General features: G+C 39.8%; 1 protein-coding gene across 1 annotated transcript in view; it reads left to right on the top strand.

The window, feature by feature from the left end:
• The window catches only part of NOX4 (NADPH oxidase 4), a 117,446-nt gene that overhangs the window by 27,275 nt on the left and 75,238 nt on the right, over nt 1-14,933 (top strand). Inside the window, exons 9-11 of the mRNA XM_055702820.1 lie at nt 1,169-1,397; nt 3,455-3,619; nt 3,768-3,830. Of these exons, the coding sequence (XP_055558795.1) occupies nt 1,169-1,397; nt 3,455-3,619; nt 3,768-3,830 (457 nt within the window). The remainder of the gene's footprint in view (nt 1-1,168; nt 1,398-3,454; nt 3,620-3,767; nt 3,831-14,933) is intronic.

Below are 14,933 nucleotides of genomic sequence, written 5' to 3'. Positions count from 1 at the left end.
GTACATTATTCACTGGACCATGCGGGAAGCATGTTACTAGCTGTCAGGACTGCATTTCAGTAGGGAAGATTGCCAGTAGCCTGTTGGAGCCCATTTAAGTTGGGAGTATTGCAGATGTCGTACTTTGCTTTCTTTTTGTGAGTTAAACTCTGTCGCCGCTGCTGCTGTGTGTGTACATTGAGGAGGGGGGGGGGGGGCATATGTCCTTATATTTGATTGCATACTTGATGAACCTTCACCACATGGCCTCACCGTGCTCAGAGGGCACGTCTCACCAGACATTGTGTCAGTGTGCATTATTTTCCAGCCAGCACCTCCTATACAGCTGTCATTTAGCCCTTTTTTTTTTTTTTTTTTCTTTCCCAAAATATTCCTTCTTGTGGTTTTACTGTCATCTAATCCAGATTTGGAGGCAAGTAGTACTTCTGAGGATTTTCATTGCTAGCATTATTGTTTCTTCCTCATTTTCAGTGATTTGTTCATGTTTGAGATACCTCAAAACATCTCCTGTTTCCATTGCTTTCTTTATTGTTTCTAGCTGCAGCTGCAAAGTTCTCACTTCATTTTACTATAAATTTAACTTTAGCTTAAAACACGAGCACAGACCCCACAAAATAATATGCAAGAAAGGTTCCTTACCTACCATGCAGGACTTTCTTCTTGGCTTCTATTTGAGAAAAATGATACTCAAAGGAGCAAGTTACACTGTTGTGTGCAAACCTAATAAACACCAAGTAGCAGGAGCATTCCTGCAGTTTATGAATTGGCAGCTTAGGCCACTTGTGATACAGGTTGCCTTAAAAAACAGGGCTTGCTGACTGTAGGGAAGACCAGGAAAACAACCTGGGTGTGATTGAACTGGAAATGTGATTATTTACTTTTTTTTCAAGGCTTCCACAATATCTTCCCCCTTTCAAGCAGTATTAAGCTTGAGGCTGTTCAGTGGGGGAGTGCCAAGTGAGCTGGAAAAGTTAAACCTTGCCTCTAGTAACAGAGGGCTCTAATGTTGCAAAGCTTCGATCTCATTGAAAGTCTTGAAAACAAATGTAATAGAATTCTTACGGAAGATGAGCCTTGTGACCACTTTCTAAAACCCTCCCCGAATTAAGATAAGTTGCTTAGTTTTGACTGTTATTTCAGTGTCTTTGCTGTTTTTATTTTCCTGTAGGGGAGTGCTCAAGTACCAGACCAACTTAGAGGAACACCCTCCTGGTTGCTTTAATCCTAACAAAACACTCCGACAGAGTATGACGGTGCCAAAGGCTTTTGAAGAGCCATTTCCTGACTATACTACTGAGCCTTTCCCAGAGGACTTACCAGTACCAGAACCCTTTGTACAAAATAACTTTATGGGAATTTGTTCTGAGGAACCCAAGTTCCAGTCACACTTCCCAGAGGTCTGTATGATCCGACGTTTCAGGTATTACAAGCCATGCCAAGTCTTTCAGTCAGCCATAACCACTAATTATTGCTTTTCCAGACCAGATGTTTTAATAATGGAAAATATTATTAAAACCTTTTCAGGCGTTCAGAGATTTGGTGGGGAAAAAAACAATCTGTATTAAACCTTGAACTGCATTACAATGTGGTGCATAGAATAGGGTGGAAAAGCGTCAAGAGGTTGGCTGTAATGTTCTTTTTTGTTCAACATGATAAGAGATGTATTGGTCTTGCTATAAATGTGACTTTAAATTACAGCATAGCACTTCAGAGCAAACATTTATATAACATATTCATAAAGTCCCCTTTGTAAGCATTGTGAGGCGGTAGTTAATTGAAATAATCAAACTTCATTTGTTCTTTTTTTTTACCGTGAGGATGCAAGTCATTTCTGGGTTGCAGTTGGTTGTGGTTTGGCTTTGTATAGCCTGTTGTTTGCAGACAGGCTTGTTTTATATGTGGCATGGGTAAATGGGTATAATGACAGTGGGGACGGAAAAGCCTTTTTCTGTTTTGCCTTTTCCTTTTGTTTCTTTATGTTATGTGGCAGCAGATTTTTCTTCATCCAAATTTTCTCTTTTCTTTTGAGAAAAGATGAGCTGGGCTGTATTGGCAAGTAGCCTGAGGAAGTTTGGGAATAGAGAGTTCACAAGTCCAAGGCCCACCATTCAAGGTGGTCCCATAACAGACCTCACAGGAGTTTTTCTTTACTATTATCATTGTTTTCTGTAGAACACATATGTCCCTTACTAGCTGCAGTGGGAACCCATTTTCTATGGATTATGTAATCATAATAAGAAACAGTCAATTCTACATTCAATTCCTCCAAGAAATTATTTGGATTTGGTTTTTTAGTAATACTGCTGCATTACAAGCATCAATTTATATCTGGCCCCATATTACCCACAGGACATCAAACAGCCTTCTTAGGGACTTCAGAGCTTTTCAGAGGAAAAGAAGAGCCATGGAAAGAAACGGCCACTCAGTGTTCTCCTGGCAGCTTGTAACATTATTTAGAACTTTTTTGGATTCGGAAGTGTTTTATGCACTTAGCTATACCAAGTCTAAAAAAAAAATAGTAAAAAAAAATGAGGCCTTAGGTCTTGTGAGCTACTGAAGTTTGTAACACCAGAGGTGCTTGAGGAAATTAAATAATCTGCTAGTTGAAAGAGATCCTGATGTGTAACTTCAAACACGGGGGAAGGAAGATGGATGCGGGTCGAGGGCACTTCAGTGCTGTGGCTTGAATGACTGAGCACATGTGGAATTAGTAGTTAGCTCTGCCATAAGCTGTCAGTAATTGAGTCGTAGGGTCAGGATGGGATTTAGCTGAGCAGCTGCAAATGTCTCTCTCTGAGGTAGTCACCCAGGGCTCCCCCTATAATCAGTGCAGAGAAACGGTTATTTCCAGGGCATTATTTGCCTAGCGTACACATCTTCCACAGGGGCAAACGAGTGGTGATTCAAAAGTGCCCGTTTCTCTCCCTTTTCTATGATTTTACACTAGTTTAGTATAAGCATAAATTCTACAGCACAAGAATGCTTCTTTCCTAGGTTTTTGCTTGTACCCAAGGTGATTAGAAAAAGTTAATAGTCAAACAATATTGCAAGTCAGACAGTGTTTTTCCATAAAGGTTAACCAGTTTTACAGTACTCTGGTCTGTTAGATTTTGAAACAGTGTACGTACTGTGTCAATCACTGCTGAAACCAGTTGCAGTCTAACTACATAAAACCAGAGTAACATGGTTGCAAATGAGGTCATTAGCATTTTGTTCCTGATGAGGTTTATGATTGAAATTGTTTGTGCTTGTGGATGCTGCCGCTGGTTGGACTGATTAAGCCTCCATAATGCGCGTGGATTTCTGCATGTAGAGAGATACAGAGGTTACTTGTGACCAAAATGCTGTTCCACAATAGATGTGAAATTAGGTCCTGCAAGCACTCATGTAGTTTTGAAATTAGAAAACATAAAATGAAAAGTCCTTGAGGTAACATATTTTTGTTCCCCCATAGACCTGGTTTTGGATTTCTGGACCTCTGTGCTTGTACTGTGTGGAGAGGCTGTACCGCTACATCCGCAGCAATAAACCAGTCACAATAACGTCAGTGTTAAGCCATCCCTCCAACGTCCTTGAAGTAAGGATGATAAAAGACAACTTTAAAGCAAGGCCTGGCCAGGTGAGTTAATGTGCCCCTAAAAAATTACTGCTCTTTGCGTAGCGTTGTCTATGAGGATGACTTTCACTCTGTAGGTACTAACCTGTCGCTGAATGTTTTGAACATATTTCTTCTATCATTTTATTTTCTCTGGCTGATTTTGTTTCAGTATGTGATTCTACATTGTCCAAGAGTGTCTGCACTGGAAAGCCATCCATTCACCCTTACAATGGTAAGAAATACAGTTTTTTTCCATACTTTTCCTTTTATTTATATTTGGTAAGCAAATGGTCTTTATTTCCTTCAAGGTGAAAATTCCTTCCAGAAGAGCTTATGTTTTCATTCATGAGGGTACCAGTGAATTCAAAATGGGATGATTATTATGTATGACAGTACTCAATACATACTTAATTTTCTCCACTGTTGAAAGAATGATAATGGGAATTTTTTTGAAAGTCTTCCGTAATTGAAAAGCAATAATAAATAAATAAATAAAGCCCATGTGATTTTGATCATTGTTTCATTACAGAGGTTTCAGCCATTTTTATAGACCTTAAGACAGAATGAGCACAAATTGCAGTGAATTTTCTGTTGTCTTTCCTGTTCAGTGAAGAGATATTCCTGCAACTCTCTTTTCCAAAGTTAGAAAAACATCAAGATTAAAAAAGAAATTTCTAAGTGTTCTGCTTTATTTTTGTATTAAGAGATATATTGATGAAAGTGATATACCAGTGAAGTCATACAACGTTGGGATTATTACTTACTCAGCTTAATTGATCTAGAATGGGAACTGGACCCCCTGGAGACAGACTGGAATACAATGAAATTGTATATGAACAGACCTGAAGTCCTCCAGGAGTGAGCAGTGCAAATGCCTGGGAGATGCTACCAAAAAAAAATCACTGTGCTGCACTGGCTGTACTGTTACAAAAAGCAGAATCTAAGGTTAAGTATTAGTGGCAGCCTTTTCCTTCCAAAGGGAATAAAGGCTTTATGATTGCCTGAAATGGATATTCTTCTGCAAGAAGACCATGGAGATAAATGCTCACAGTTGATTTTTTTCTTTGGACTGATAACTGATATCTGGACAGATGACTGCTATCTGATGCCCACTGAATTGTACTTAGTGCTATGGAACGGCTGAGACATTTTACCTGAGATAATATGTGAAATTCAGAGGGCACAAGCAGGTCCTGTCCACTTCCAGTTCTTTGGTTTTGTGGGGTGTTTTGGTTTGCTTTGTTTTTTGTGGTTTGGTTGGTTTTTTTTTAGTTTCTTTACCTATGTGCCAAGCCAGGAGGCAATTGCTGTCATGGGGGAACCCGCACTAAGTTCCACCCAAAATGAATTTTGTGCTATACATCTGGGATTGAATCTCACTTAAGGGAAACTGCCTCTGGATAGCTTGGTGAAGCAACATTGGCACTTGCATAGCCTGATTTTTGCAGTTTTCCTGGCTGTTCGCCTTACCAGTAGAAAGCAGAGGCGTGTGGTTTTTATCTGCTGATAACTCCAGAGGGCAATTTTTAAGCCTTCCCACTGTATACTGCATAAAGATAACAAGGTGTGCAATGCTGAAAGATAGTGTGCATTGAGTATGATGGAATGCTAGCTGTTTTTTTGAGCAGAATGATTCAGTCAGTATTATTTACATTTTTTATTAGTTTAGTGATCAGAGGATAAATTTAAAGAACTTAGTGTAAGTCTCCGATTGCTCTTTACATTCATTTGGCCCTAGCATAGCTATATTTGATAAAGTTAGCCCCGTTCGATACCAGTGGACACATTTTATTTAAACATTAATCTCAAAACGTCATGTTTTTAATTTGACTGTTCAACTCAGTGGAAATTAAAATAATGGTAATAATTTGATCAATTAGTATTAATTTCACAGTTTGGAAACTATGGGACTGTATAAAGATTTACTCTTATATTATAACACTGCTAAAAGCATGGATTGTGTGATTTTGTTTTCCAGAAATAATGCCATCAAAGAATATTAGGCCAGGTTCAGTAATCTTCTGTGGCAAAACTTACTTGTTATGAGGAGAGGTTTTATCAGAAAAGAAACTGCTGACATGGACCTACTAAGTTAGATCATAGGATTAAGTTGAATAAGTTGTTTTATTGAAGTCAGATTCTTTGCATGAGTTGAGGATTTAATCTAATATTTAAAATGGCATACTATAATAATGCATGCTATGAAAAATTATTTTTGTATAAAACCTCCTAGATCTTGGAGCTATGGAAAATATATCTGATGTTGTGAGTCTGAGTTTTCTTAGTGAATTTAAGTAGCTCATTTATATTCAGATAATGTGCAGTATATCTCCGATACATAAGTCTAGTTGATAAATTACAGTCTGTGTAATTTTTACAGTCACGTATTAAATATGTAACATTAGAACTAGCAACGTTCACTCATGCACAAGACATTATATTTTAAGTATGTAATACTAGACCAGGCAATTTCTGTTCATACTCAATGCATCATACTTTAAAATACAGTGATATCCTTTGGCATAACAGCATATCCTTCAAGACTGCATATATATTTTAACTGTTACAAGATATGAAATTACCACTGAGTTTCAGAGCTTCATTTTTATTGCCACAAACAAACTTAAGTAGAACATCAGCTATGCTGGAGAAATGCTGTTATTGGGTAAATGGCTGTTTTACAGCATAATGAGGATTTGAAATGTCTAAAGTTTATGAGTCTTTTTGCCCAGCCTAAGCAGGGGCCAGTCATTTCCACACGTCTTTCTAGGTCATACAATATGCCTCGGGCTCCTGTCCTGCTTAGAAAGCTTTTCTTTTTTGTTGTTCAATATGATGCCAAACATGGGACTGTGCTTATAGAGTGTGTAGGCAATAGCTTAACTCAGTATTTGTTCGGCTCCCATCTGACCTACTTGTAGTTAGCAAACGATCTGGAACACTACTGCTGTTTGTTTTGTTGGATGATGACAATCTCTGGATTATTTTTCTAGGCTGTTGTAGGAGAGTGGGGCTTAGAGCCACAGTGAGAGCTGCATGAGAGGCACGTGGGGCTTCAGATACGGGAAGCGCAGTGCAGTGGTGACTACAGCAGAGCTAGGGGAAAAACCACAGCCGCCTTCTGGCGCTGTTGTCCTGCTTGGAGTCATAGAATGGTTTGGGTTGGAAGACACCTTTAAAGGTCATCTAGTCTAATCCCCCTGCAATGAGCAGGGACATCTTCAACCAGACGAGGTTGCTTAGAGCCCCATCCAACCTCACCTTGAATGTTTCCAGGGATGGGGCATCCGCCACCTCTCTGGGCAACCTGCGCCAGCGTTTCATGACTCTCAGTGTAAAACATTTCTTCCTTCTATCTAGTCCAAATGGACCCTTTTTTAGTTCAAACCCATTACCTCTTGTCCTGTCGTAACAGGCCCTACTGAAAAGCCTGTCCCCAGGCGCTGTGTCATGGCCTGTTTAAGCTGATGTAGCATCTCACTGTACCTGGAGTATGCTTAAAAGACAAGAAATGTCCAGTTCAGGCATATCTTTGTACTCTAAGTGAGGACTATAAGCAAAAGTGGAAAGGAAAGGGTGAGTCAGCGTGAAGGAGTCATGCAGATATTTTACTAGTCCCTTCCCTGTTTGAGGTTGTGTAATATTTACAGTTTAGTTCAGTTTCTTACATAACACCAGGGTGGAGGAGAACACTGGGAGGCTGTGTAAAGGGCCTGAACCCACTCCCATTACACTCTGGCAAAGCTCCCGTGTGTTTCGCTTGGAGCCAGAGGGAGCTCTGAGTCGTAACCAAGTGAACATAAAGAGGTAGGCATTGTTCAGAAATGTGTGCAGTGCCGTTTATTTTCTTTTTCTTTTTGTCATTTGAAAATGTTCTTCCCCCCCTGCTGATGGAAGGAATGAGCAGAAGTCATTGGTGCAAAATGCACACGGTAATTTGGAGAAGCAAAATCCATGTTTCTCTGAACTCAGAACTGCTAGTCTGGTTTCTTTGCTAAGCTGTGACCTGGCTCTACTGTCACAGAATCACAGATTGGTTGAAATTGAAAGGGACCCCTAGAGAGCACCCAGTCCAACCCCCTTGCTCAGACAGGGCCTCCTAGACTCAGTTGTTACTGAGGACCATGTCCAGATGACTTTTGAATATCTCCAAGGATGGAGACTCCACATCCTCCTTGGGCAACTTCTTTCAGTGCTCAGTCACCCTCACAGTAAAAAAGCATTTTCTGATGTTCAGAGGGATCCTCATGTGTTTCACTTTGTGCCCATTGCCTCTTGTCATGTCACTGAGCACCACTGAAAAGAGCCTGGGTCCATCGTTTTTGAACCCTCCCTTCAGGTATTTATAGACATTGACAAGATCCCCCTGAGCCTTCTCTTCTCCAGGCTGAACAGTCCCAGTTCTCTCAGCCTTTCCTCATAAAGACACGTTCAAGACCCTTAATCATCATCATGGCCCTTGGTTGGACTCTGTCCACTATGTTCATGTCTCTCTAGGAGTGAGGATTCCACTGGACACAGGTGCTCCAAGCGTGGCCTCACCAGTGCTAAGTAGAGATGAAGGATCGCCTCCCTCAGCCTGCTGGCAGTGTCACTTGTACACTCTGAAGTTCAGGCACTCAGAGATCCCAATTTTCCCTCATGATCTGTGTGGAAGCTGGCATGGTTTTAACTCCATTTTTGAAGCATGCTTCCACTTTTTTATTAATTTTTTCCCCCGCTTTTTTTTATTCACTTTGTATGCACTTCTGTGATTCCTTGACTTGTTATCCATTGGGAAGGCTGGGAATGGTGATGAAGGGATGACCCAACACCTGAGATTCCTGCAACTGACCAGCTGGCCAGTTCTAGGTAGTTCATAGTGGGCTACTTGCTTCATATAGTCTTCATTGCTCCGTTAACTTTGATTTTACTTTAACAAAATGCTTTCTTTTTAACATGTTTTACCATGCTTCTTTCACTGGTTTCGATACACAACTGTACACAACTGTTACTATGCTGTGTAAAACGGTGAGTAACATTTTCAGTCCTGTATGCCCTTGTGTCCAATTTACTTACTTTAGATAGGACATTTTTGCATCTTAGGATTGAATCTGAGCAGAATACAGTCAGCTCCAAGATATTTTATTTTCTGTAAAAAAATATTTTAGTTAAGGGTTTGTAAAGGGACAAACTATTTTTGTGTGTTTCTACTTGATGCCCTTTTCAAAGGTGATATGTCTTTCAGACCGAGTGTATAGTATGGTCTGGAGTTCAGACCATCCAAAGAAACATCAGGAATTTTCTCTTTAGTGCTATGCTTCCCAAGACTGACATTTCTTCACACTTTCGTGGAAGAAAGTATGGATCTCATCTGCTGTGGAATGCAGTTTAAATGTCATTGTCTATAACAATCTTTAAAGCCCTTGGAAAAGAAAACAAGCTTTAGCAATAGTACAGATTTCTAGTAGAAAGGATGGTCCTTCATCTTTTTTCTTTTCTTTTTTTTTTCTTTTTTAACATTTTGGAAAGTGTTTGTTTCTTCTGACTTCATTCTGGTTGCTCTTTGTTTTAACCTGTATGAACAAGAAGAGACTAAGGCTTCCAGCTTACTATAGCATTGGTTTTCTTTCCATGTCCATGTTACATTTTCCATGTGGTGTTGAGTTCCCTCTCCTTCCAGACATTTAACCACACTACCGATTATTTGCAGCAGCGTGAAGCCATAGTATTGACCATTTACGGCTGCATGCTTCATTTTTTTCGCTAATTAATGACTTCAGAAGTAGTTTCCTATTTAGAAAACATGTTAGTGTCTTACCAGAGAAGTCACTTTTTCTGCTATGTTTTTGGAATTTCTTGCATTGGCATGCAGTGTTTGGCAGTAAGCCTCATGGAAGTAGCCTTGTGTTTTGCAGATGTTAAGTGCTTCAGATGTGCTGCGTCCTTTCATGCAGCCTTTGCTGAATCTACTACAGAGTCAATGCAAGCCACAAACTCTCGTGGGCTGCAGTTTAGGCAGCTTGGCTACCAAGAGATTGGTGTCTACTCCCAGCACCTCATAAACCTTGGTAATGTTGTTGTTTTAGTAGTGTTGATTTGCTGGTGGCGAAAGAAGGTAGGAAACAATTATATCACTTCATGTGGAAATTAGATTGTGACAGACCTGGAAATAAGGACAAAACCAAGAGGTGAATTCTTCTAAATTTGGAGATGGCTCAGATCTGAGGTTTGGTGAAACTTATACTCTGCAACAACCATACACATGTACAGGATCAAATGATCTGTTATCCCAAATCCTGGACAGTTTTCGTTGTCACTGGCTGCTGTCACACCTCCATTTCCCTTTGAAGATCAAGTCTGTGTTGCACAATGATAGGAGCTACCGTTCTGCCGTTGTGGCGTGAATCAGAGCTTACTTAAACTGCTGCCTGAATAGCTTAAAGTTTAAAATCCTTCTTTCTGGTGCATGCATGGAAGAGTTCAAACTGTTCAAAACCCTTCTTTCGGTGAGGGCCATCTCTAAACTAGAAATACCACTTCTAAGGGGAAAAGAAAACTTAATCCTGATGGTACATGTAGTAGTGAACCAAGTCTTTCATCAAAGCTTCATTCCTGCTGTTTTTTACAGTGGTGGCTACTGAGGAGAGCCCAGTAGGTGCTGTGGTTGTTGAATGAGTCAGTGCAGTATCCTTTTTGCTGAAGTTGAAGTGCTGATGGAAAGGCTTCATTAAGTTTTGTTTTACCCAACAGCGTAGATCTGCTGTTTTGAATAGTAATTTATTTTTTTCCCCAGCTAAAATATTTGGAGTCAAATGATTGCCCTCTTTCATTTCTGACAATTGTGTATGTATAATAAATTATCTTGTCAGGTATTTTGACACTTCACTGTAACAAGGTACCCAAAGTATTACTTTAATACCCAAAACATGAGATATCAGAGTTTTATGCATTATATGCAGACATTGAGACAAAACCTCCTCTAGACGGGCACTCGTGGCACGCAAAGCAGACGAAGGGAAGTGCTTTTGGCTACTCAGTACTGCTGTAGTATGAGGGTAAGAGACTTTTCCAAGAGACATTCAGGGCAGGAGCCAAACTTAAATCCTGTGAACCACATTATTCCATTGACTAGAGAAGGTGCTAGAATTAGTCCCTGGGAATCCCCCCTTGGATGCTGTAGGTGCTGGGGAGGAGGGAGTTGGGACTAGATGATCTTTGAGGTCCCTTCCAACCCAAAGCATTCAGTGGTTCTGTGATTCTGTGATGTAGATGACTGGTTATAGTACTGTACCTAAATGTCTCAGAGCTATTGCTTATTCATAGATTTTCTACCTTTAAGATTTTTGTTTTGTTTTGATTTGTTTTTTTATAGATTGAGTTTTCCTTGTTACCTCCTCACCTCTCTTTAAGTCCATTTGGTGTCTGGATTTAGGCATGATGGGATTAAAAAGATGATGAACCTGATCTATACATTTACATTTGTGGCCGTGATGCCTTGTCAAAAAGGTCTCAGCAAATAATACATGAGTCTAAACAATGTCACAAGTAACACACTGATTTGTAAGAGAAAACCAGTGGTTTGTAGAGCCAAGGTTGTCTTTATCCCTGGATAATCCAGAGTTTATTTAAAATCAGTGATGGTGTCAACAGTCTAGCAGTGAAGTTTTAACTCTAAGCTTCTTTTAAGCAATGTACTTTTGTACAAGGAGCAAAACTGGAGATGATGGAGAAACGCATGTCCTGTGCTGTAAATTTGAGAAATAAACTATCCACAACAGGAAAAGCCTAGGAGCCAAATTCTGAAATACTTCATTAAAAAAAATAATTGAAAAGTTGTTGGAAGTTTGCCTGAGTAAGAAGTGTGTAAGGACATCAAGAGAGTTCATACTGACAGATAAATACAATAAAACCAAAATCTAACACGATGACATTTTAATAAGGTTTTTTTTTAAATATCTTGTACAAATGGTTATGAAACTTGTCTTTATGAGATGATTTACAGAGCATTTAGGGAAATGCAGATATTGTGAAGTATCTTGCTGGCAAACTGAAATCCCTAGAGCTTGCTTGTTCTTCATAGAAGTAGAAAATCTAGCAGCTGTTTGACAAAGAATTCAAGTAAAACAAAAATAGAATAGATTAATATGTCAGATGGCTTTAGTACTTCCTTGCATTTGTTTGTTTGGTTTTTGGGGTTAAGGGTTTTGGAGTCTGTATAAAAACCCTAAATAAACCTTGACTTTAATTTAAACTTACAAATCTGACCCTTGGATCAAGGTAACGCAGAAATTGTTACATTCAAGTTCACTAGATCCTGGGTTGTCCTTCAGCAGATACTTTAAACAGAAGATCCCTCTCACGAGCAGTATCTTTTTCTGATGTTATGAAAGTAAATTTACAATATATAACAAGCATCTAGTGACTTTAGCAGAGACGTGAGTTTTCTCACATCAGAGGTGTTGCTTCTAGGGTAGCTGCTAGGTCAGGTTGGAGAAATGTCTAGGAAGTGCAGGAGAATGTCAAAATGAAAAACAAACAAACAAACAAAAGAAAACCAACCAAGCACAACTTTTAAACATGTGTCTGCATACCCTTGGAGGACTTGGAGAAGCAGCCTTGGGCAGAAACATTGATCTTCTGGCTTTTACTCTTTCAGGGACAAAGCCTTGCGTCCTGAGCATCCTGTGAGGTTGTGGTTTGTTTTTTCCACTAGCTAGCAATTTGAAATGCATAAACTATATGGGTTGAATATTGCTAGGATAGAAAAATTTTCACTGTTATAGGGAATTGGACTTGATGATCTTTACAGGTTCCTTCCAACTTGTGCATTCTGTGGTTCTGTGATTATATGAAAATGTAATGAGTCTGCTGGGGTGGAAGGGTAGTCAGCAAGTTTTTGCCTTGGTTTTGCTGGAGTCAAATACTGACTAGGCTGTAGGAGTGTGTCTTTGTAGTGCATCTGTAGCAGCAATAGAGGAGCAGCTGGGCTATTACAGAATTACTGGAAAACAAATAAAGTAATTTCATTTGATTTATTTCCCAATTTATATCTGTTCTGCCACTTTATATGTATTTCACAGTTATAAGTCTGTTAGTCTATTTGCAGTCCTAAGATACCTATTACAGTAAAGACTTGTGTCGTCTTGTGGTGCAAGAGTGAAATCAAGGAACTCAAAGCCTGAGATAGAGACCTAAAAAACAAAAAGGTTGTTCTGAACACAGTGTAATTTAACAACAGAGACTTCAGGGAATGAAGTAGCAAATGCTGAACGACAGACTCACAGCAGTTGGTGGGTGTGGGTTTGTGGTTTGTGTTACAGAAGAAGTTAGACCTCAGATGACCAGAAGGACCTTGACACTGCAGCTCACCAGTGATGCATCCTGAGCACCCCACAGTGTTATGGTGTGTTTTTTCCACTTAGCTAGACTGCAGGTGTCTTACAACCAGGAGTATAGGGGAATGGAAAAGTGAAAGGGAAAAAGTGTTTGGGATGTATTTCTGCAGCCAGGCTTCTTGCAAGGAGTCACCTCTACAACGGGAGGGCTCTGGCTGAAGCAATAGGTATTCAAGACATGGTGGTCTCTCCATCATTCAGACACCCTTGGTACTTAAATAGTGTTCCACAGTTAGGATTTCCCCACGTTCAGAGATGTTATAATGTCTGCTGATGTCTGCCAGTTAAGTTAGGGTAGCCGTAAGACAAAGTCTAACAGGGGAAAGTTTTAGACAGTATCTGATGTGTAAAGTAACATGAAACAGAAAAATAAACAAAGCCATTTCAGAGACTCTCCTAGCCTTTGAGGCAGAAATGTGTTTAAAAGAGTAACTCCTCTGATTAACTTTTTTTTCCTATGAAATTTGCTTCTTATGGGATTCATTAGTTAAAGCAGGGGTAGCCAGTGTAACAGAGTTCACCTCCTGTGAGTCAGACTAAGTCTAGCTACTATTTTTTGGCTACCTTTATATAGCGTGTCTGTGTTTGTCATCACTCCCCTTGATTTTCTAATGTTGGGATGAATCATTTTAAGAATGTTTATATCAGTTCTGTGTGAAACCAGACAAGCTACAGCTTACTGAGCTTCAGAGGTTCACAGCTGAAAACCTTTTCTTCTTCTTGCTGCCCCCAGCTTCAGAAGGGAAAGTTCAGTTCTTTTTCCCCCCCCCAATTCTGCTGCTGTCCCAAACATGCTAAGATTTTAATGTGTTTTTCTGATGTGTAAGGGTTCATCTGAGTCTGGAGCAAGGACGGGCTGATGACACAGGGTTCGCAGTGCAGCTGGATCACCCTGGCAGGCAGACAGAGACACGGAAACAGATCAGGGGCTCAGCAGTGGTTGGGGTCCCTGCCAGGATATCTGCAAATCCATATTCGGTTCATATCGTGGATTTTTCCCCCGAGATGAAAGCCTTCTTTGAAGGAGTTTCCCTTTATTTGAACAAACTCCTCAATGAGCTTTTTAGTTCCCCAGATCAGACAAAGATGAGGTTTCACTTTGTTCTTCCCGCTGTGGCACAGATCTTTGAAACCTTGGGCACTGTTCAGGCTACCTGCTACAGCGCCAAACACAGAAGCTGGTGTTTACTGTGGTGCATCAGCTTGAAAGCAGTATCTCCACATGGAACTTGTAAGGAGCTTTATTTGCAGAACCACATGGGGGTACATAACTTGGGCATCCCTTGCATCTCCTTTTTTTCTGATGATAGGTATTCGGCAGTGTTATCCTGGTGTATGCATCAGCGCTTCCGTGGCAGTGCTGTAATCAAGACCGAACGTCAAGAGTCTTCTCAGTTCTTGTGGTAGAGATGTACAAAACTGGAAACTTTCAGGAAATAACTTTCTATTTTCTTGCTAGATTGCTGTTGACTCATCCCAACTCCCTGGAACTCAAGGTCTAAAAAGAGTTTTTACAATATTTCAGTAGTATTTAACACCATTAAATTTCAGCAAGGCTTGTTCTGTTTCTTGATCTGGCCAGGATTCTTGTCTGGGAAGAGATACCAGTAATGTTAAATATCCAGGGTATTCTAAGATGGAAACAGATGCTGATAACATAGATTTCATTTGCTACATGTTGTGCTCTCCTATGCACAGATTCCTCAACTGCTCATTGCCTCCAATAGATTTTTAAACCAGTATAAATTGGGTGTAATAGTAACTAGTGCACTCACTTTGGGGTCATATGAAAGCAAGGCACAGAGAACAACTGAGAGTCATGTTCACAATGTAAAACTGATAAATAAAATACATTTCAAGTCTGTTTTAATCTAGTAGTGCATTAAACATAAAATAGTTAAATTATTAAGATTATTAAAAATTTTAATCTTTTTTTCTCATCATAGAGGTAAATAGTA

The sequence above is a fragment of the Falco cherrug genome, chromosome 2 (genome assembly GCF_023634085.1).
Source record: "Falco cherrug isolate bFalChe1 chromosome 2, bFalChe1.pri, whole genome shotgun sequence".
In the NCBI taxonomy this organism is placed as follows: Eukaryota; Metazoa; Chordata; class Aves; order Falconiformes; family Falconidae; genus Falco; species Falco cherrug.
The sequence above is the reverse complement of the archived record's forward strand: the minus strand, read 5'-3'. Positions and strand labels throughout refer to the sequence as shown.